Source organism: Opisthorchis viverrini, assembly GCF_000715545.1.
Source record: "Opisthorchis viverrini unplaced genomic scaffold opera_v5_178, whole genome shotgun sequence".
NCBI lineage: Eukaryota > Metazoa > Platyhelminthes > Trematoda > Opisthorchiida > Opisthorchiidae > Opisthorchis > Opisthorchis viverrini.
Window position 1 is genome coordinate 929,409 of NW_008751835.1, and position 24,292 is coordinate 953,700.

Sequence of the window (24,292 nt, forward strand, 5' to 3'; positions counted from 1 at the left end):
GTTTCATCATTATTGGGGCTGATAAGGTAGGCGCAGTCCCCAAGCTTCCGTCAACCTTATGTTCTACTTGAGGGTTTGAAAAGATGCAACATTGCTCGGTGTACATGGCAAAAGAAAACCACTTTGCTTGTCCCCTTATGGTATTCGTCGTGCAAGGGTAAATATTTCGCCATTTCTAACCACCTTCTCTCAGCTTTTTTGTTTGTGGCTATTGAGCAATCTATCAATTGAGCAATCTGTTTTCAGGCTCTATGAGGATGGATGTAATCTCACCATCCTAACAGCGAATACATCCATGAAGGCTACGATTTATGGGCTACATTATGGATTATGGACCTACATTAAGGCGACCACTGCAGTACAAACCTCCTTAGTAGAGTCCTTTTCCCTCTCAGAAGAGCCACTTGATCAGAGACTTCACAACACTAGCAACTGTAACAAAGGCATCAAAATAAAGGCCATATCCCTGGTTTCGTTTTTGCAACGTCCATATATTTACCCATTGTGATAGGGTAAATCAGTCGACGAATTATATGATTCCATCTCTGGTTTGAGTTCTCTTCCTACATGCGGCAATGCCCTATCCGGTGCTAATTAATTTTCCATAGGATGCCAGATTTATTTAGTTGACCATTTTGCTGGTCTCCGATGATCTCAAGATTGGTCATTAATTCAGGTGATCAGATTCACCTCTTACGAGTTTCGAACACAACACAGTCGGAAGGTGGTTGATATCATTTACCATTCAGCCACAGGATGTGTCAGCTTCTTTACAGTACAGCTTCAAGATCCACTATAGTTACACCGTTAGTGCATAACCAATGCCTGAAGAATCAAAGGTACAGAATATCGGAGACTGAACCGGTGCAGACTTGAAATTTCATACTCATATCACACTCCACACTTCAGGGGTTGTTTACTTTATCAAATGGGCACTGAGGCGTAGATTTATATACTGATTTTTTTCTACGGTGAGGAAGTTGAAATTCACCTTCAAACTGCTTCCATTTAAATGATATTCACCGGCTTTTTCTTGTTTCTAAAACTGGAAGCTTACCGGAGAATGTGCACAGATTGACCATCCGGGTTTTCCCACAACGTTTTGACCATAACTACATCAACAAATGCTTATGTCTAGACCTAAAATCCCACTAATACAGACAAGTATATCTGTACGTGGATTTTGCGTTTTGAAGACCGTTTTCTCCAAGCCACACCACGCATGAACTTGTAAGTACACAACTGCGACACGCCAACCCTTTATTTTGCATCTTTAGGCGGTCCGTGAACCAATGGAATGTATTTCAAGAACACCTAATGAAATTCACTTCGACTGTTCAAAATAAAGTTGTTACAGTTTAGCTATCTGAATGTGCGGCCAAGCAACCTGCAGCTACGGAGACCGATCCATCTCGAATGGCAACTCCAGTACGATTGGCTAACCTGATGGGGCTCGCACAAGTTAACCGACCAACCTTGACGTGGAAGTAAACTTTGTTGAAAAACAGTACGTAACCGACAGCTCACTTGCTAGACTTCATCAGCATTAAAAAACGAGGAGAAGGTAGCATATTTGCATTCGTTGGACGAATATGATGGATGCAGATGTCCCTAATCACTCTTCTCGGTTTCAGCTTCGTTTGTAAGGATTTTCGGATTTTTGTCACCTGCTGCTAGCCCAGAATTCCTTCAACATTTTTTCCAAACATCACAAACAATCAACAGACTGACACCGGCCAAAAATTTGATGTTTGGCTTCCCCGTTGTCCCTAAAACTTTAGGTGATCATCAGAATTCACAAAGAAAATCTCACGATTGGTCGTATTTATCGTGGTTAAATTCGGAAGCACTAAGGTATTTTCAACATTTGGCTGAGTGTGGATTACTACATTCTTGAACAGAGTATATCATCTCTATTATCCACCCGCTACAAAGATTTTGTGCAATTTTTCCCATGAAACGTTAAATGCATGGATTGTCAGACCTCCCCTGTGTTTGAAATGTCGAATTTTGGCAACCAAGGTGAATTACGATCCAATCAGTTGACATCTCTTTGAAACTTAATTACCGGATAGCTCAAGATACACTCGCGTCTTCACACTTCAGGCATCCCGATAATGCAATGGATTGGTGCCTATAGATGGGAAAATGCTCTCATCAACATCGCTGTCAGCATTTCCCCGAATTCATATGGTCCGCCACTGATCAACTTCGCATTTTCTTTTATGTTTTCAGGCTAGCAATTTAGTTGGAGAAGACAGTGGACGTGTGGAATTGATGAAAGCGTCAAAACCAGACGTACCTCAAGTGCCTCGGCTCGTTAACGCCACAAGCACAACACTTGCAGTCACGTGGACACAAGGCTTTAACGGAGGACCAAAGCAAATATTCCAGGTTTGCAAGCATTTTGCGAAGTGTCGCCTTGTAATTATTTTTGCACAGGCATGCCAAGGAGAGTGATTCTTGTGCATTAACAATTAAAAAAACGAATTTTAGACGTAGTACACTACTCACGAGGTTGTTGAAAAGTCGTTGATGAGTCACCACTGGTTTGGTCTTTCTTCGACCTCATCTGGTAGGTGCAGTCATCTAGTTTTCATCAACCGTATGTTTTACTCAAAACTAAATTGTAGGGAATTAGTGAAATAAACTCATTTGTAAACAAATTTAGTTTTTCGCGAGACACCTAAAAAACCCAGCTGAATCTTGTTTATGATGTTTCTAAGCAACTGATTGTGTTGTGATATCCCAAATATCGTACCACCGGAAACATGAGGCGGCCTGATGCAGCGCATTCAGAGAGAGATTCAGCTGGGTTTCAGCTGAGTCTCTCGCAAAACCAATTTTGTTTGCAAATTGAGTGTATTTCGCTAACGAATTTGTACTTTCCGTTTTGTTACCTTTACTCGAAGAACACTGGCAGGCAGACATATTTTTACCGAACAGTTTTCGAATGTTCGAAATCATAACTGTATATCAAAACATTACGATTTTCTGGAATGATACACAGAAAAGCGCCAGCTTACTAGTGCGAAGAAGCTTAGAATTCGCCTTCGTTCTGTCACAAGGGCGAACTCTTGATCCTTTATCGTCATGACCAAATTATTCACTCACTAATTACAGTCAATTAGTGTATTAGCCTATTCTGGTGTTTTGTATAATGGCCAAATGGTCATGCCGGATTAAGACCTTACGAAGCACCGGTAGTTCCATGTTCTCTCTGTCCAGGATTAACAAATGTGGAAAAGCTCATAAAATTTACCTGTCGAGACACAAAGGAAAGATCACTTATCAGCCCATAACAGTTAGTTATCGATTGCTGGATTGAAGATGTGGTCTATCTGAATAAAACGTTGAACGGGAATGAAGAATGGAATAAATCAGGGGGTATTGAGGACGTTAACCTCAAAATTTGGTTTTCTTTATCTGAAGCCACATGTCATGCATGCTTACTCATCCTGTCGATCAAACTTGTGCCTTTGAGTGCACGCCGGCTTCGCAGTATAGTTAGTTTGCACCGATTAAATCAGGTTTACTGGTTTACTTGCAACTAGAGCCTACATCTGGTTGGTTACGTGAGGGGAAATACCCCTATTTCTGAGCGTACAGGATGGATACACTAAAAGAGGAACGCACTTCCAACTTGACTGAGGATTGCGCTGAGGACGCATATCTAGTTCAGTGTTGCAGTAGATGATGAGGCATTTAAACGCACACATTTCGAAGAACAAGCGACAGAGCCGCTATGTAGGGTCAAAAAACTACACGTAGCCCACCAATTCTGCAAATAACTCTGATGAAAGCTGGCCAACAATCGTAGTGGTCTTCAGTCACCAAACTGTATAGAATGTTGTCTTTGCAAATTTAGATAAATCTATAACCAGTGGCAAGCTTCGTTCCCGTAGGCAATTTGACCATCCCTCAGAACTAGTAAATTTTTGATTCCTTCAAATAGCTTTTTTGCAGTTTTTTTCAAGAGTTACTTGGAAAACTGCCATGTAGTTTCGATGCGAAGGAAATGAGCGATGTGCTAAATGAGTATTCAACTGGTGAAATTTTGCACCACTGTAACAGGCTTCTTTCTAATTGCAGATATCCTTCAGCAAAAAACCATTCGTAAGGGCTACTTGACTTCAAAGGGTGTAAGGATTACTAAGCGGTCATCTATGAATAGGACATTGCTTTCGGACACATGCTGTTTCGGGTTCCTCTTCGATAAAGATAGTTCTTGAGTGCATAGCTTCAGCCCTTCGTTATATTCTTTCCTATCTACTTGCTTTGGGCACAAAGTGAGTAGGCTGTTTATCAGCACCGATAGAAAAATGCCAAAACACACATGGACGATTTCACAGATACTGTTTAAAATTTCGTGTTTTGGAACGTTTCCTTCAAGGGTTTCGTGACTTTTATTCAACCGGACTTATCTTACAAAATACCGCGCGCTTCTGGAAATCTGCCAAATTTCAAATCACTGCTATACAATCAAAGATAGCGTTTGTCTCTGGTCGTAAAAACACCGATAAAAGTCGATCACCGAATCCCACAGAATGTATCCCGCATAAAAACAACAGAAATTCCCAGGCGCTCGGAAACATAGGATAACTAGAACGAAAGTTATGTTGTAACCTTGGGAACTGTACACTGTCAGAGAACATCGTGGGAGCAGCTACTGCCAACTGTAAATCAAAATTATGGGCTAATGAACAACAGCTATACATCTACTCCAACGGGAAGCGCCGATTTCATTACGTCCTCAGCCTCCACCCCAGAATAGATATGATTATACCACATTTGCTTAGAGGTGATTAATGTAGATATGTCTGCTGGGAGAAACACAGGTGAAACATGCTTTTTTACCGTATAACTTGAGAGTTTGAAAATGTCACAGTGATATACCACTAAACAGCTATACCGTCAGACACTCAACAGTGCATACATATGCACGAAAAAGTAAGGAGTAGTGTAGGTGAAGTTCTTTGGACTTGGCACCAAAAGCCTGAAGGAAGTCCAAGGTTATCTCAAATGACTAATCAAGATGAACCGGAAATGTAGTTGGAAAAAGCCTGCGCTTCAGAGAGTATTATTTTGGTATTTTTTTCATAATACCGTAATATCCATAAACTAGGCCCTTACTTCTGTTACGCAGTTCAATATAGATGAAGGGATTTGTAGCAGAAATATATAGCAGATATTTCACTCTATTCTGATAGTCCGAGAGCCACCTCACAGATGTTTCAGCATTATTGGAAAATGTAAAGTAAGTGTATCTATCGAAATTCCATGAAGTTTCAAACCTGCCACCTCCCAGATAGTGATGTGCGATAAATGTGCATTTCGAAAAGATGTGTTCAAATTAATAGCTATGAGGGTATGGCTTCTTGGGTTTTGATGAGGCAAACACTGCTGATGTTTTCCAGCAGCGATAAAATAGCCTTTTCAGCGTAAACTAGATTCGCTTACTGGTCGAAATATTCATTGCATATTCCCAGACTATCTTACCCCACAATGGTCTGTCACCACCTCGGTGGAAGAATTCAATTCATGCTACGGGTGAAAGTTGTAGTCAAGAAGTCGCCATTTGAGAGAAAGACAACACATTCCACCAAGTAATATGACCCTCGGAGTGAAGGACGGGCGACACCAGATCCTGTCCAAGGTTATCAGTAGTGCTCACAGTGCCCTCGATAAATAGCTATTGAACACTATGTGTTCCCTCATATGACGCATGGTTTCAAGCTCGTTATAGGCAGTGACGAATCGGTTGTTTCTGTTCACTCCATCCTGACAAACCCTCAAGCAATCTAGCATACAAACATTACTGTGGTGAGTTGTATGCACCCTGTTTGTACGAAATCCACAGAGAACTAACGGTTGTGGATGTACTGGAGTTTGCCCACGCCTTTGAGCTCATGGTCACGTGGTATGATACGACTTCACTGCATGGAAGACCATCTGTCATTGGTTTACAAAAGCCAGTTCGACGAACATGGCCATACGAAGAGAGATCACTTCCGAGGTTGGAATAATAACAGCGCTTGGACTGGCAACATGCAGTGAGACGGCAAAGACCAGCCAGTTGTTTGTCACATTCGATGTCTGACACACACCTCTCGTCGCTCATGCGGAAGACTGATAAAGTACCTAGCATGAAATATCAGAACAATTAGGTGGTCACAATCTGAGAAAACTCATTCCAACCTGATATTGAGAGTAGCATGAATCAGTTAAGTGACTTGGAGATTTTCCTAGGATTTTGTCCAGAGGGAATACCACAACATAGCTGTAGGCAGAGTAGATAGGTTTAGCGACCATGATATGTTGTTGTAAACAGACCTCCAAATTCATCACCTCATGACTGTCATTGACAGTGATACACCGATAACACATACTTGAAATGAACACTGCTCAATGGTCTCCACTATATTGGAGACCCTAGTCCTGTTCAACGCTAAGTCTGAGAACTGTTCTCAATAAAGAGTTTATGGAATGTAACATTTCAGTTCGCAGGGTATTTATTACGGCTTAGTCTGTTTAGCAATCGTCCGTTCACCTACATGCATGACCTTTATAGGTCGCTTGTAAAGGAAGCTTCTTCTTAGTATTTCTGATAGAAAGAGTGATCGAGTGAGTCAACCGCAAATATACTACGGACACCGCAGATTAGGGATTTACCTCAACGTTTCTTCGTTTTCAGCTTCGCTGGGCCTCAAATGAAAATCCAGAATCGTACACACAGACAGAAGTGGAGGAAGTACTGGAAAGCGAAACAGTAACTCACGTTATTAGTGGTGAGTTACTAGATAAATATTACATACGTTTTTTGACGATCGGTTTCACGAGTTTGGTGTAATACGATTGTTTTTTGGAACTTTTGCCACCTGAGATTTCAACAGTTTTTGTTGTCCAAAAAGGTGCACTACCCACTGGGTAAACAAATACATGCATTCCATTATTGGTTTTGATGTACGCGAACATCAGCTCAGTATTCTTTGTATGCACGGCAAGCATAACCGTCTTCTCTGCTGAGTTCAGTTCAAATGGCTTCACAGAAGTGATTTGATCTGAGAGCTGCTCGCTCCACGGAGGAAGCTTACCTCCATCAACTTTCATTTATACTTCATCCTCGTCTGTATTTTCTTATAATCCATCCGCGAAATACAAGTGGGTCTACACAAGGGCAGTGTTAGGCTGCGATATACCGTTAGCTTACTGTGCGCTGATAGCATCACTTGGATTGTTGACGAGAAATGTGCATAAAACTTGTGTAGCTCAGCTTATAGAACAGCGGCTGCAAGAACTGGTTCACACGTATGCATGATCAGTTAGGATTGATGAATCAGAGACATATGATAGAAAAACAGGAATTCATTGCAGTGCCTTGCTAATCACCTTGTGGCAAGTCTAACACTTTTCAACCAACCATGAGTTCATCTGACGTTGGGATAAATTCGTCATGAGCCTTGGTGGCTAGGATATACTGGGGCCTGATGAACTGGCACTAAAGTGCACACCGATTTGTCTTGGTGAGAATGCAGAGGCCGGTAGATATCTGCGGTGAAGAATGCCATAACGACGTACGTTGTACATTCTGTGGACGATACCAGGCCTTCATATGGTGCTCACCTTCCAACCGCTCTCTCAATTTTCACGTTCATTCTGATTATTCACCTAGTCTTTTGGTTTGCTGGTTTCTACGTAACTCTTAATTCCATAAACTACAAATTTATATTTCACCAAGCTCCACAGGACAAGCAAACCTACATCCTAAATTTTCAGTCACATGAGTAGTGTAACTGATCCAGATGAGTCAAACGTTTCTAGATTTAGCATGAAGCACATGCACAGGATATTGCATGTAGGTTCCCCATGGTCTTCCCACAAAGCTTCTATTATTAGCAGTCGCAGGTGGTGCTCCTTTTTCGTTTTTCATTCGGCTTTTCGGAAAGAAATTCAACTAGCGTGAGAAAGATCAGCTTGTTGGGTCGTAACGCTTAAAAGTAGGGTAGAAAGGAAAAAATACTCTTAGCCTTCAGCGAACTATCAAAACGTACGTAAAATACCTTATTTACTAATGTCTGACAGTGTGTTCCACGTCTCCACATTGTTTGCCATGGCACTTAAGGTGTGAGTTCAGTAACGAAGAAGTGAGGACCAACAGTTCTGCTTTACCCTGATTTAGCCATGAAGGTTACAATCTATCTTGCTAGTCAAGACATGTTCTGGAGGTTCATAAATGTAGCTGAAGGTTGATAGTATTTTCAAGTACAGATATGCCGGCGTGGCGTTAAGGACCTCAGTCAAGTATTGCATTACAAACCTCTTCCGACATATCTTTGCAGCAGAGTGTTTATTTTCAAACTACCAGTCTTGGCCCATACGTCATCCGATCAGTGTAACACTTCATTTGATTACAGTTTGAAGTCTAAGTAGGAGAGGATAACGGAGACTCAAGCACGAAGACACTGGACTGTTTTGAGATTTGTATGCCTCTGACGCATTGAGTCCTACTGTGTGATACAGTCTTTCGCACCGGTCGGTCATTGGTTAGAGGTCTGACCAACACAGCTCATGTTTCGCCAGACTGGAGGTTAGAACATGTGTGACGACCTGTTCTTTAAAAAAAGGAGCCGGTGAGATTTGTCACCACACGCCTGCGGTTAATCCGGCGTCGACAGCCTCTGACAGTCTTTATACCTCTGTGCTCTCAATGTTTCCACTCTGAGGCACTCTGAGGCCACAAGCTGGTTCTGCCTCGCACTGAAATCCATTGACATTACTATCTGCTCCCTATTAGAAAGGAGAATTCAAGGTGATGCACAGCAGTTGAGCTAACCGCCTCATCACTTTGACTTAGCTTCCAGCTGCGCACCTCTTTATTCAGAGTCGCTGCGGCAGGATGTGCAGGGTTCGGCATTTTCTTCAGGCAGCGAGCGAAGGGATCATTGCTTTACTGAATGCCCGCTGATGGTCAACTCTGTACGGTTTGTCTGGCATTATCTGTGAAGCAGTCTTCCGAATGGGAAGCTGATCATTCTGTATGTCTTGTCTCCACACGCCCAAACAGTTTATGGCTCCGATACCATCAAAAATAAGCAGTCTGTCGCCTTAAATAATCTGTTACGGCAATCTGAGAGCTCAGATATTGCTGTGGTTACCGGGGATCTGAGTGCACATGTGGACAGTGTTGAGGTTCCCAATACGGAACTTTGAGTGACGCGTAGGTTCGACAACAAACCTCAATTGTTCACGTTCGTAGCGTCGACAAGTTCAGGGGTCTGTCAGTGACCTGCACAGCGCAGTGTCAGCATCCGTACACCAAACAACGGTGAGCGGAATGATGCCTCAGTAGCGTGGGTTACGGTCATCCCTTCCGAAGACAGTCTGTGAATCCCATGGGCCGTGCGATCGCACGGAGCTCATGAGAAAACAATTCAAGGCAGGCTAAGCAAACGGGACTTGAACGCGCAGCGGCAAGTTGGTGAGCAACGCACATTCGCACACAGACACACATGTTGTCAACACACAAGTGTCGGACAGGGCGCCTCCGCGGCAAAGTGATTGGTGGGCGCGGATAAGCAAAACAACTGGAGATCAAAAGTACATAGGAGTAAGCAAATGAATGGGGGAACTATCATAAGATCAAGCTAACGAATGTACGCTCATTTGCAAACTAATTTGGTTTTTCGAGACACTCACCTGGAACCAGGCTGAATCTCCCGGTTTTGATGTGTCCAGGCAACTGAAGGCGCTGCACCAGGCCGCACCGTTTCAGTCGCTACAATATTCGAGATACCGCAATACATATATATTTTTGTAATGCGCTACTCATAAGGTTGCTGAAAACACCTCGACAGCCCACGACCGGTTTCACCCTTCTTGGGGCTGATCATTTAGGCGCAGTCCCCGAGTTCCCGTCAGCCTTATGTTCTACTTGAAACCAAGTTGCACGAAAGTAGCGAATATACGCTTATTTGCAAACGAATTTGGTTTTTCGATAGACTCACCTGAAACCCAGCTGAATCAAGGTCAAGTCAGATTCAACAGACAGTCTTAGCGGATGTGAGACTTAATTGGGTGCTCGACATGGATTGGTTTCAGTACACACGGATAATTACAGAGGACTACTTCAAATGTGTGCAGATGGCAGTGTTTTTGTACAATACTACCCCGCCTGATATCAATTTATACTGAAACAATGTCGCCTTATCTTTGCTCAGCGCTGGGAGCTTGGCCTGTGGCACGGCGCTACCAGGTCCGCTCAAGCAGTGAATATAAGAAAGAATAGTGGAGCTCTTCGAATTTCGGACAAACCTTCCAGTATATTTGTGCGACGAATTATTAGGCTCTAAGACCCACTTGGCATGCGTGCCGAAGGTAGATTCTGACGGACACGGAATTTTAAGGCAGCGGATTAGACCCATGTAACTGGGACCGCCCGAAAAGTGTATCCGTGCCACCAGGCTCTGGATACCGTGATGTTCACCCTACATATGGTGTTTATTGAGAGTGAAATTTTATATATTCAGGTCATTTATTGGACCGAAGACTCTGCAATACAAAGCAAAACTCTGCACTCTTATTCCGATGTGAACGTCCAGCGGAGACTAGGGGAAGAAGCCACCTGTCAATTGATTCAGTATAGGAAGTGAAGAAGTACTCTCGGGTTGAACATTTGCTTAGACGATAAGGAAAGTAAACCAATCTGTACTGATGTTCACATGATATACAGTTTTGTCCTTTTTTGTACACTCTTTGTACGTTACACATCAAAGTCGATATGCAAGCGATTTTAAATGCCATATATGGCAAACTTTCTGGTAGCGTAGGCAGCCTCATGAAGATGTGTGTGGTTAGCGTATGACACCTGTGCGATAATAGTCACAAATAAGGTGATTTACAAACCCGTCCGGGAACTAGGTTGGCTGTTAAATAACATGCACAGATTAATGTAGCATGGTATTGAAAGGCTGATCGGACGACACTGCAGGGGAATATGAGCATAACACAACGGAAAATACATCTCCTATTTGTATTTCTATTCATTTCGGACCAAGAAATCAGAAACTGTTCTCAGTTAATTTGCGTGACGTTGTAACTCCCTGAATAACATACGTTGCTAATATGCATGCTGTGCTCTCGAATGGCTTCCTTGAAGCTAACGTGTTCATTTTTTTGAATGCCTTGATGACAATTTAAGTAAAATTGTCTGCCATAGTGCTAGGGTGAGCAACCCAAATGTGTAGGATAATGTTCAGCCTGATCGGTCTACTGGTAACGCCAGTAACTCGCTAGGTGCCAAACTCCGAATCTTCTCGTCTTTCGTGAGTTGACTGAGTTCAGGCTAAGGTATCGCATATTCCTACATGGTTGCACCTGGAACAGGTTAGCGTGACCCATTTGGGCTGATGTGTTGCGCTAAAGTGGTCATATTTCCAAACAGTAGTGCAGCGGAGAGGTAATCTTTTATGGGAAGAAAACGTGATATTTCCCCTAACGGATGTTTTCATTCTGAGGAGAGTAAGCCCTGGTGGTCTCTGGTTTGTTTATTGATCTGGGTACCTTGACTGCATATGATTCATTTTCAACGGAGTTGAAATTATTAGTGCGTTGTTGGAAGTGGAGTGGGGAGTAGCGATTGGTCAAGAGTTGTGCGTTGAGTAGTGTTGTGTGTTTGTTAATCCACGTGCTGCTAGTCAGAGTTTGAACTTTGATAACGATTCCGTCGGGCCACTCGTAGATCTGTTATCCGGCGATCACATGATCCTTGATCATGGCCTCCCCTGTTGTCGCCTTTTGGTCGGTGTTGGAGTGGCCTCTTTCGATGGCCGCTTCGGATTCCACATTCGGACCTTTGTCGATCTGACTCCAAGCTTTCTTCTTGGTGTATAATCCGATAGTCAGTGCTGTTTGCGAATTCTGGTTCAGATCTTGATCCTTCTCACAACTTGGTGCAACCCCTCGATTTATCACGCGAAAGGTTTCAGAATTGAACCAAACGAGTGACAATCGAATCATCCCATCATTTATAACCTATAAGATCAGGAATGAAAGCACGTGAGCTCATTAGACACAGGCCACTGACTTATCCGTTGCTCGATACTTTCTGTAACAGATCAAAGACAGCTGATCCAGTCTATCTACATGACCTTTCAAGTCCAACAATCGAATCATGCTGTGAATCATTTCAGTAGTCCTTGGCATCATATTGTGAACTTCAAATACAAGGGAGATTTAGACACTCCCCGACTGGCTTAGTGGACTCAGACTGCATGGCGCTTGTTCTGGATATTTTCAATTTGAACTAACTTTCGTGAGAAGATGGGCAAATGTGTCATTAAAATGCTCATTTGCAAAGACCAGATCTGGATGCTCAAAGTTTAACTTAGTAAGCGCATCAAACCATTTCTGACTTGAATTGGCTTGACTGGAATATTCTGCTCACGACATTCGTCATTACTGGTCAGGTGTACACTTGTAGACAGCGATGAACCAAGTTGACGCTTTGTAATTTTGTATTGTCACAGGCGAGCCTCCTGTTGTAGATACAGGAGAATAAAATCAAAAGTATGCCCGTTGTTTTATTTCTTTCACACGACCAGGGAACACTAAAAAGTAACATTACCTGAATTGTTTCTCTTGGAGATTTGAGCTAATCTAAATTGAAATCGTGAGTGAGTCATCGCTGTGTTCAATTGGTCTCGTGTGTTTGACACGAAAACTTGGATGAATAAAATAGCAATTTTTCCGGATTTTCTCTCCTGATAAAAAACTACAAAGCTCGCTCAAAATCGATTCCCTTTTATCAAACAAGTTTTCTCGTAAACACTACACAAAAGCTTTCACTAGCATGCTCCATGGGTGGTATGATTAGATAAACAATTTGAAGTTAGACGGTGGTCCACATCACGAAATTCTCTTGTTCCCATGGCGACTTGGCAAATGCTAAACAACTATTTGGGTAGTATATGGATGGCAAATTTATCTTTGTATAAGGGTGATAAATGGTTTTGGATTAGAAAGGTATCATTGTTCTAAACAGCTATCTGAGCCAAGGGAATACAGGAGCAGAGTCCTAACAACTAGCAGTGGTTTTTTATAAAATATAAAGTGTATATTACATTATTCACAATGGACCTGATAAAGGGAAACACCGTTCCTCACCAGCTCCATTGAGTGGAGATCACAATCGTTCAAGGTTTTGTTCAAAATGTATGTCCAGACTAAGGCGGACACGTATGGTTTCACTGAGTCGCTGATCACAAAATATGTCAGTCTGTGATAAACAGATAAAAGATTGAATTCCAGAAGTTATAGACTGTTTAAATAGTTCATTCGTTAGCTTCATCTGAATCTATTTACGTGTTTATTTGACGCATGACACAGTAGTTATCTTCCGAGAACCACCCGTGACTGGTTTATGGAAGTTAATATTTGAAAAACCGAGAGCGAATAAGATGATTGAATGGTCAAAATATTTCACGCTCATTATAGTAAAAAAGGCGAATTAACAAGTATCAGCCATAAACGAATCCTTAAATTAGTCTAACTTGAACTGCGTATCACGAAATTCATAGATTACTCAATATGGTAACAGGACACGCCACCGAATATATCCCACAATGACAGGAGAAAGCAAGCATAAGGCAACCAAACGCCTCATAGTTGAACTTGTATTAGTTAATGTTGGAGTGCTGCATAGCTGAAGGTCGGGAAAAAAACGGGCTTTGTTGGGGCGATTACACATACGGCCAAATTGTCAATGTTTGGAGATAATTCTTAATCTGAATTCGATCGTACCAGACTATTCACCAACTGGAAATGCGATATGCGAGTTTGTCTGGCTTTGTTAAATAGGGTAGTTTCCGAAAAAAAGTCTGTTCTTTATTGAATTGGACAGAAACGTGAGATGTTCGGATGCTGCGCCGTCTCACTGGGTACATAGAAAGTGATACCAGATGCCCTGAGTGTATTTCGATTAAAATGCAAAAACACTAGCCGGTTTTTTTCAAACTCACAGGTTTAATTGGGCAGTATTAGACAGAGAGTATGGTTCCACATGCTCGCCGTCTAAGACAGTGACTATAACACCCACATGACTTTAGGAAATAGGACCTGCCTAAATGCAATGGATGCCAATATTTGAATCATGAAATTGTTACCCGTGATTCCCTCGGGAAAATCAACTCTTACTGTTAATTTTGTGTAGTCTAACCTACTTTGGTCGGCCACTGTATCTTGTACATTTTCTTCAGGGGTGTAAATCATTAGCCTGCAGAATAGTATGGGATAAGATATGACTGAGTAAGCACTAAGTAAATTATACGACAAAACTTGAATTTTTGACTGAGCTTCCGTTTTCTAATCGGAGGCAATCTATCCTGGAACGTTAAGTCACACTGCATAACTGTTTTATCGACATTGGGAATCGTCAACGCTACGTGTCTCACGGGACTCAAAAGTGCTTCGAACCCATGGCCCTCCGGCTACTAGCTTTAGGCCTAACAGTGGGCAGCTGATCGAAAATGCTCCCCTCATCGTCATTCGAAGGGCCAGTTAACATGTGACGCGCGATATGAATTCCGCCACAGAAGAATAAGCAATGGCTTATTCCGTTAGTGAGAGTTGATTGTTCAGCTAGTCTGTCCCTCGTGATCCACAGCTTTAGCCTTCAATTACTAGCCTGCGGGTTTAAATCATCCTGTAGATTCGTGAGATGAGCACTGCTGATAACCCGCAGCAAGCTTGAAACTGCGATGCAACGCTTCACGATGTTTCAGCATCGGACAAAATTTCTGTAAGAAAAATTCTAAATCTTCTCAAACTCTAAACATAAAGAGAATTGTGAAAGCATTCCATGCATACCAGTGGGCTGCAAACTCGTAATAAATCTTGGACAAGAGGCTGGATGTCGTGTGGAATCTCACATCTTCCGGAAGCTTTTTCGCCTTAGTTTAGAAACATGGTCTTATAACACTTGGATCTAGTGAAGTACATCTGACATTTTTGCGAGAGAGCGTATGCTTCATTGGCGATATCGAATACAGGCAGTAAACAAGCAGATGTTGCGCAAGCAGGCAAGTTGATCGAAACAAAACACTTACTGGAAGTTTAGGAGTCTAAATTTAAGACAGCATAGATTTTTGTGAATCCTAGGGGAAAAAGTGGACAGTGGACAGCCTTCCTGCCACAGTCGTGCTGTTCTTATTTAGTCATGAGATATGATCATTTTTGGGAGAAGGCAAAAGGTGCTGAATATATATGTAACTTCCGGAAACACACCGCAGTTGCTTCCATGTAACACAATGAAACAGACAAACACAGAAATGTTACAGCCAAAAAAACGAGAGAGAGAGAGGCGTTACCGGTTAGCGCCATCCAAAATATATGACAGGGTTGACAGTATGTGCCGGGAAAACCCGTACATTTTTTCCGGAATGTCCCCGGAAATAAGAGTGTGGTATTTGATCGATTTCAATAAGTGATTATCTTGATGAGTAGAAAATTCAAGTGAATAAAGGAGATGGCGCCTGACCGTCTCAGTGAAGCAGATAAAACTGCATTCCATAACATACGGCTACCAAAGTTCCTCTTCATTGGGGCATCTCAAACAGACATCAAACTGTAAGTCGTGTGATTCCGTAGCGGCTAGGTGCACGTAAATGATTTCGCTGTTTCCGCATGAGGAACAGATTGAGGATGAATGTCCAAGTGATCCTTAAGCTTCGAGAAGCAGAGGTTGTCTTTCTAAGTTGGATCCAATTTGAAGCTCACGGTCTGATAAGTACGGGCAGTTTAGTTTGAAACCTGACCGGATATTTGTAGGCACCCCAGATGATTAAATTTACCACTAATCATGATTGGTCACATCCCTGAGCATACCACACAATTGCGTACAGTGAGCAACTTTGACGGCATACCGCTTCACTACGTCAATCTCTGTGCAGAGAAAACCACTCCATAGAGAAAATCTTTGTGAGNGAGGGAAAGAGTAAAGTTTGTTCTCATATCGATTAAAACATCAAGAAGTACCTTGAAACTAGACAAAATCACATGTATAGTTAGGCATGTTCATCGGCACAGGATTAAAAACGAGACAGCGTACAACTGGTTGCGTCGTAGTCAAACTCAGCCAAGGAAACAGAAAAAAGTTGTAGGTTAGTACAATCTCGTGACTTCTTTTGAATTCGTTTTTCAACCGGTGAATCATTTATCTCTGAAATGTACCTCGGAAAACACGTGAATTTTGGCAGGTTTGATAGACTATTTGAGCAATTACCGAATATGGTCTTTGCTTGTTCGTATCACGACATCCTTAACCCGCAACCTCTGGGCTAAGTGATCACCGATTCAACTCAGACATATCTGGTCACATTGCTTCCAAGGACCTATGAAGTTCTTGATCTTCATGGTGAATGACTGGTGCGGTTTCCACGAATATACTTATTTGGTTTTCGTCAGAGACCCAACTGAATCTCTAGCTTATGATATTCTTCAACTGAATGTGCTATACAAAGGCCTCTCCATGTTTCAGTTAGTTACGATATTCAAGATATCGCAGTATATTTTCTCAAAGGTTTCTACTTACAAATTTTCCGCGACCGGTTTTGCCCTTCATGGGGCTTAACAGGTGCACCAGTTTTGCTCATTGATTTTGTAGAATTATTCTAGTGGATCCATACCAGAAATCACTGGAGTTGGGTTTCGCTCCTATTACGGCTTGTCAGGGGTGAATATCGTTGACCTTACCGGGGTGCGAACTCCCGACTTCCTAGTCAGGCAGCACCGCGGACGTTTTGAAATCCTACAGATAGTTGTGGGTGGTTGCGCGACCCTGTGTTTCAGCACAATTATTCTGGTGCGTTCACACCAGAGGAAAGTACTGGATTTGGGTTTCGCTTGTAGTAGAACTCATCAGCAGTGTTTGTCTCTGGTCGTGCCGACGGTTGAAACGGTGAAATTTCCGGACCAATTCCCATTGTTAAAACGCAGATTTTTAAAAAATAAATGTCTCATCTATTCGGAGACAACTGTTGTTTCCGTTTCACTTGCATGGTGCTACATTCTCTTCTTGCAACTGTTATTTTCCTTGCGACATTTTATCGAGTATTCCGGTACTTGTTTTCAGGTTTGCAAAAGGCGACCACCTATCGTGTCGCAGTAAGTTCCAGAAATGAAGTGTTCGGATCAACGCGGTTTACACAATACTTGTTGGCTTCAACCAGAGGTAAGATCAGAAGTCTACCAAAAGCAAATTAGCCGATTGGTTAGCAAAATTTGGCTTTCAACTCATTGATCAGAACATTGCTAGTTGTTTCGCAAAACATTTGGATGGGCATCTCCGGTCTGTGAGTATGGAGGAATGCCGAATTGGACGTCATTAAAGATGCTTTTTAGTTGAACTAGTTGGGTACATTATCAGATCAACAGCAAAACGAGTAGATTACAGTACTGATGCTTAGAATTTCCTATTCAGTACCAATGAGTTTGAAGAGAGTTTGTTGCTTGTAAAATATTTAGTCGAGTTGATTTCCGGTTGAGGGACAACGGTAAGTGCAGAGGTTTTTCACAACTCACAGTGACCTATGTTAAGGGCACAATGATCGGAACGAGTGATAGTCACAGAACAAATCAAGCAAACCGCAATGATATGATAATGACAAAACGCGATATAACTAGTATATTTTTCATTTTGCTACCCAGTACTGACAAGCATTCGAATAGTGGTCCTCACTAAATAGGGATGTAGCAACTCGCTCCTACATCGATCTTATTGACAAGGCTACAGTAGATGTATGCAGAATCAGACAGAAGAATTATGTCGCCCATTCAGTGTTTGGATTTTGTTGAACCATGTGAAGCTCTCAAGGTAGGGCTTTCGAGGTGGGTAGATTTAATGAGTTGCGGTTGGTTGGCACATCTTTTTGGGACAAATCGGCTTTACCCACCGCTGTTTTATTGCTCGCCATGCCACTATCTCGAAATTACCGCCTCCGAAATTACTTCCAGATAGAATCGATGAAATGACTGTACCACCTGTTTTTAATATCCCGAATTTTTAGATTGTGAAGCTGTATAAAATATTCCCTTGCTGCATGTGTGCTTGGAGGTAGAAATAGTTGTCTTCTGAACGCCGGTATAAATTTAGCCTGATGATCTTCAGTGGTCTTCGCAGGCCGCTTAGAGGGCGTGGACAAATTCTTGGTCTTCGGCGACAGATAGATGCCCGTTTTTTACAGATTGTCGGAAAATCAGTGATGAATCGCTTTAGAGTGTATTTAACGAATGTGCATTCATTTACAAGCGCCAAAATAACCGACATTTTTACCACATTTCAATAAAGCGTATGATCCAATTCCTGACAAAGAGGCCATGCACGATGAGGCCCGCGCAAAATCCCGAATTGGTGTTGGTGGAGGTCATTGGGACATCCAACACCAAAATGAAAACCGAAATGGTTTTGTCGGGGAAAGAGGCGGAAGTGAACCCGGTGCTATTCAACGTGGACTGGTTGGGCAAACCAGTGGTGATAAAGCAACGCTGACAATTGTAATGGCTTCGAGTTTCGGCGCTATTGTGTTGATCGCCAATTTATTGATCATCCTACTTCTGGCCCACAGAAAGCGGAAGAAATCAGGTCTACAACAAAAATCTTCGAGTAAGTAAATCATCCTCCTGATACTCATACAGAGATGCGCTTGGTAACTCATATCCAAAAAGATTACCTTTCGCTGAAACAAACTACTAGCTGTTCAGTGATAGTCGGCCGGGAATTCTTACTTTCTGAAAGAATACATTTAACCCAAACAAAATCTGGAATTAAAAGTCCATTAGTTGTGTTAATTACATCCTATCGTGGAATAGAAACCGGAAGATGAACCTTACAAACAAATCTGGTCAAAGATTGTGTAGCCACCACGGGACAGTTTCTAGAGACGAAACTTTTTCCTACTGTAAGCAACATGTTTATGAAGTGTAACCAGTGTGATTATCCAAAAAATTTTCACTGAGGCTTGATGAAGTACATTGAAGAAGCATTGAAGACAAAATTAAGTGAATGATATAAATAGGGATCCAGACCTTCGTAAGGAGTGAAAGTCTTACAATCCCAAGCAACCCTATAAACACCTAGCCAATTTCTGGTTCACGAGAACGTGCAAAAAGACAATTTCATAATGATCAGTGATAGATGTTTCAAAAATTAGAGAATTCTGAGGCCTATTCTGCTGAAGATTGTGAAAAAGATTATTTTATTCACAGCGTTAACAATCGGGTTCTAAGTAATTTTCCCGCTGATTGGTTATGGCATACATTCCTTCTCAAATCCGTCCATGATCGAATGCTTACAACCATGGTATTTTTCAATTTCGACTTATTTCTGTCACTTGCGGACGTTGCTTTTGCCCTGAAAAGCCGAAACGGGTGTTTTCAATGTCAGAATTTCTGCCATGAAAGGACTACACCCCAGTTTTGTCAGAGAACAGTTTCTCTTCTTTGGGCAGTGACTGCTTCTCAGAAAATAAATTCTTCTGAATTTTTTTAAAAAGAAACAGATATATTAGTGAATATAGTCACAGGGTTACCCAATTGTTTCAACTGTTTTCGAGAAGTCAGCGTCACATTAATTCATGCACATCCTTCTATACTCTAAAAAGGTCAGTTTTATAATCAGTGGTGCCGCGCGCCCCTAAGTGGCCATATTTTTAACTTGCATTGTGGTGGCAACGTTTCTCAGTTGCTTTCCCAAATATTACAACTTCACGAACCCTGAAAATTTTATAATTATCAAACTGCAGCATGGAGAGTTGTAATAATATTTTGTGCGACAAAAAGTTGATTTCGACCAGTTTGCAATATTATCGACACAAATTACTCAATCCGGTTACAGAAAAACGTAGGGCGAGCTCGGGCGTTCAGATGTTTGGCGTCAAAAGTTTGCCACAACGGTGACTGAGAGTTTAGTCGTTTAGAAATCAGCCTACCCACGAAAATAATGTGTCGTCCTTTATCTCGAAGGAGTGCAATGTCAACGACAGGTGAGCGTGCTGACAAAATATACGTTTCGATTCAGCAGTTTGGTTAACCTAAAACCATCTGTCTGAGATCCGCGGTGAAAAAAAAACTAATGTGTGTGTCAGGTCTTGGGATTTAACTATACGTTCAAGCTGTCTGTGATAGACCAAGGCCACCAAGTGACTTCTTGTTGACTTGTTTAATTCCATACGTTGTTCTTCATTCCTGTGAACTAATTCATGACATTCCTTGGATAATTACTTCATAATCTGACCCAAATTTTACGGGAAACTAACAACTACTTCTAAATCCTCACAATCCGTGAGAAGCTGTGCAGATGAAAATGGAATACAGTGCGGAGAAGCGCAACCACATTGCTATTTTGCACCAGATTAAGCCACATTACGTTGTAGCTAAAGTCCCTACAAGTTGGAGTGACCGAAATGGGCAGATCATGCGATTCGAATACTTGTATTGCATTGAATGGTTGTAGCTGCTGTTTGCAACGCGGGTATTTGGATGGGACTCTAGTCTTCGTCAGAAACCGATTACAAGCAGAGTGTTTTTGGTACAAACAACAAGGGTGTATCTTGAAACTGAAAATTGACGCAAATTATCAAACCCCTATTCTTAGGCGCTTTGGTTTTCACGAGCCAGAACGACCGGATCCACTTATATGGGCGTCACGGAATTGCTCGGTCCGTTCTACGAAACACTGTTTAGGCCCATTAGAGTTTAAATTCTGAGCAACATTAATTTGCAGACTAGAAATGTGTCTGATGCAAACGAACGACCCGTCGGTTTACTGAGACCAAAATTTCTTCTGATATAAAAATCTTTCAAAAGGAATACGTACAAGACCTCGTAATATGGACGGCCTCCGTTAACTGATGAAAAATATTTTGTTTGGATGAACAATCTTCAGCAAACACACTCTGCACATCTATAAAAGTGGCGTGTTAAAAACTCATTGGAATACACCCTCCATTTATCAACTTTTTCGATTTATTTCTATCCTCTCGTTATTGCTTTTATAATGTCATCGCATCTTTGGATATACACATGGTAACACAACGTACGAAGGCTTCAAGATACTTGTCAGGGACCAATCCTATAAAGGTCGTCAGCCTAATGTAAATTCGCTCTTATCCACTGTAAAGGTCCAGTACAGGGTGTCTGACTGAGACAAAGCATCTGAATGGTTTTCACTTGTGATATCCTGTCAAAAACCTAGAGCAGTGATTGTAACCTACTAAGAACCGCGAGACACCGTTCGCTAAACTGCCGACTGAAGACTCTGCCAGTGTAATTGTTCGCTCGAACGATCAACTTTGATTGGGATAGGTTTATAGGTTCTTACATCGTTAATGCGCTGAGCCATCTTTTCATTTTTTTGTCCTATATCGATCAATGTACTGCCGAAAATAGTGAAGTAACTGGTCGAAAATCATCACTTTGTTGTTGTTAGTTCAAGCCTGTTGTGCAGACTCTGTACTCATTCGCTCGTTATACCTACAAACATACTGTTGTACAAATAATTGTATTTGTCAAAATATGTGCAATATGGGTTCAAGCAGAGCACAAGATTGACGGAAACTTGAGGACTGCGCCAACTTGATGAGTCCCCAGAAGGGCGAAACCGGTTGTGGGCTGTCGAAGAGCTTTCAACAACCTTGTGAGTAGTTTATTACTCCCATACAGTGTATCACGAAATCTTCAGAATCGCACATTCAGTTGCTTGAGAACACGACTAACGAGAGATTTAGCTGAATACGTAGTAAGTGGCCCGTCAAAACCAAATCAATATGCAAACGAGTGTATTTGTCGATTTGAAAACTACTTTATCTCTGAAAACAAACCAGGATGGCGCATCACACGTCTGATCTGGTCACTGTTTCGAAGAACTTAAACCCAATGAGTCTGCCTACTCACCAAGTGGCAAAAGCGGGCATAAACTCCATACCATGAAATAATATGCTGTGCAATACTGTACAATACATTGTTTTCGCAGCCACATTTGGTTATATCCCGCATATTCAACTTACCACACAAGTTATTGCAACAAGACCACCCATGGTCAACTAAAGTGCAATATACTGGGTGGTTTAGATCTGCCTTGGGGTGAAAATTGTGTTTCACTTTGCTGTGTGATATTTGACCACCAAATAAGTGTGAATCGGTCTTGTTGAGCATCCGCATTATGGGGCGCGGAAGGTGAGGGGATTGCAGAATTCTCTGTGTCCTGAATCTACCTTCGTTTTGTGAATTACAATTCCGGATGTGCTCATCTGAGTTTAAAAGGCAGCTGTCTGTTGAGACGCGTTCTATTATCGATTGGACTCAGCTGGACATTTCGTCTCTGAGATTTGGATAAGCATTTCCCAGGTTTGGGGTATTGGAAGGTAGGACAGGCGAAGGCAGCGAAATTTATTTTTGATCTAACAAAATACTGATTATGTGATGACGCCAGCGGACCGGATTTATTCTGTAGTCGTACAAGACAAAGTCCATGTGTTTATGTATATTCTTTGCCGTCGACGGACAAACTAAAATTGTCAAAGACCTAGTGATCCACACCCGTGCGCCAGTAAGCATTGGGGCGTCCCCTGGTTCATGACTTCGTTTTTGGCCAATAAGTTTACGGGGCTCCTTGACCTTGAAAATGCACATCACGCCTGAACGAATTCAAAGTAAAGTGCAAACTAGACAGAACGATACAGAAGTAAAAACGTACACTGACCTGCGACGTGTTCTCAATGAGCCGGGTTAAACCTCAGCCGGGAAAATAAATTTTCCATCGAGTTCCAATCGTGAAAGTGAGGTTTTATGTCTGTTGTTATTTTCAAATCTGACTTGTTCAATCCTATGGATGTGTGTGGGGAATGAAAATCATTTAATGAAACGGAGAGTAGTTCGGTTCTATGTAACACAGGGGAATTCTGGCATTTTTGACTAAGAATATTCTAACTTATATGTGATTGAGAACGAAGAAGGTAGCGAACAAAGCTTGTTTTCTGTGATTGTTCTTCTTGGCTAATACATCACACGCGATTGCATCACATTTGGCGGAAACCAGTCATGTCATAGACAAGGAGCAAGCCTTCACCATCATATACCGGGTATCTGTGAACCGATCACGATCCAGGCTACTATCAGTCGCAGAGGCCGTTGGAATCCGACTGCTGGATCCGCAACTTTGCATCCAAAAGGAGCTTGTGCGACCTCTGAACTTGAACTGACCTACGAAACATCCGGTCCCACAAGTTTGTCTGACATTGACGTCACTTACCTGATTCCGTGACTAATTGACCTATCCCTCATCTAACCCCGTTTCTTTGATTTCTTTTTATTTGAAGTGCATATATCACCGATCATAACCTTTTCCACGATGATTTCTGCTACCATATAAATTTGTGATGTATTAGCCAAGGGAAACCATAAAAAAGGCTTTGTTGGCTACCTTTCTTGTTCTCACGACTACCACGGGTATATTCAGCAACTTGATATGTGGTTGCTCGCTGAGTCCCCCACCGTAAATCTAGGGGTTTAAGCCCTGTAAGCCAACTCTTTTGAGTTATCGCTTATAGAAAAAGGTAAACCGTGTCAATTTACGGCAATAACATCGTTTCTATCCTACATGGTATGGTTCACGTCCGTGTTAGACAACTCGGGGTAGGTTCGTCAAACTCAATTAAGACGCTGTGCTCATAATGAAGACACAAAATCGACCTAAATCGCAGTCAACAAAATTCCTGTGAGGTATAATTAACATCGCTTTTCCCTGCCAAAATGAGGAGTCACTGGCCGCTTGTGAGTGCTTTCATCCAGCGTTTTGGTGTATGTTCCAACTATCGAATTGTTTACCACTTGACTTCACTTACCAGTTACGGTTTTCCCGGGCAACGAACTGATGCAACTGTGTCCATCGGGGCTGAGTTTCAATGACATAAACGGTGAACAGCGTCACATGTATGCCGCTTATGGAGAAGGAGCCAGTCTCAGTGAAGACGTCCTGGTGCAAAATCGATCGACAGACCAAGTGAGTAATGCTATTTCTGGTATTACCCAATGATTATGTGATTATCTGTGCTCGGTAGAAGGATAACATAAGCGAAAGTCACATAATGCAGGCTTGCTTGTACCAACTGGTATTTTAATCTTTTATATTTACCTGTCTCTGACAAATACGCTTTAACACTGTGCCTGTTTGTATCATTAACTTCCATATCCTACACTATTTGCTGCAAGTAAATATGATGCTTACCATCATACTCTAGTAGTG

The 24,292-nt window shown here is 42.0% G+C and overlaps 1 protein-coding gene across 1 annotated transcript in view; it reads left to right on the top strand.

Moving 5' to 3' along the window:
• The window catches only part of T265_14339 (hypothetical protein), a gene marked incomplete at both ends in the record, with an annotated part of 98,986 nt that overhangs the window by 65,637 nt on the left and 9,057 nt on the right, over positions 1–24,292 (top strand). Inside the window, 5 exons of the mRNA XM_009173202.1 lie at positions 2,236–2,394; positions 6,695–6,788; positions 17,126–17,224; positions 18,341–18,655; positions 23,895–24,049. Coding sequence (XP_009171466.1) covers positions 2,236–2,394; positions 6,695–6,788; positions 17,126–17,224; positions 18,341–18,655; positions 23,895–24,049 — 822 coding nt within the window. The remainder of the gene's footprint in view (positions 1–2,235; positions 2,395–6,694; positions 6,789–17,125; positions 17,225–18,340; positions 18,656–23,894; positions 24,050–24,292) is intronic.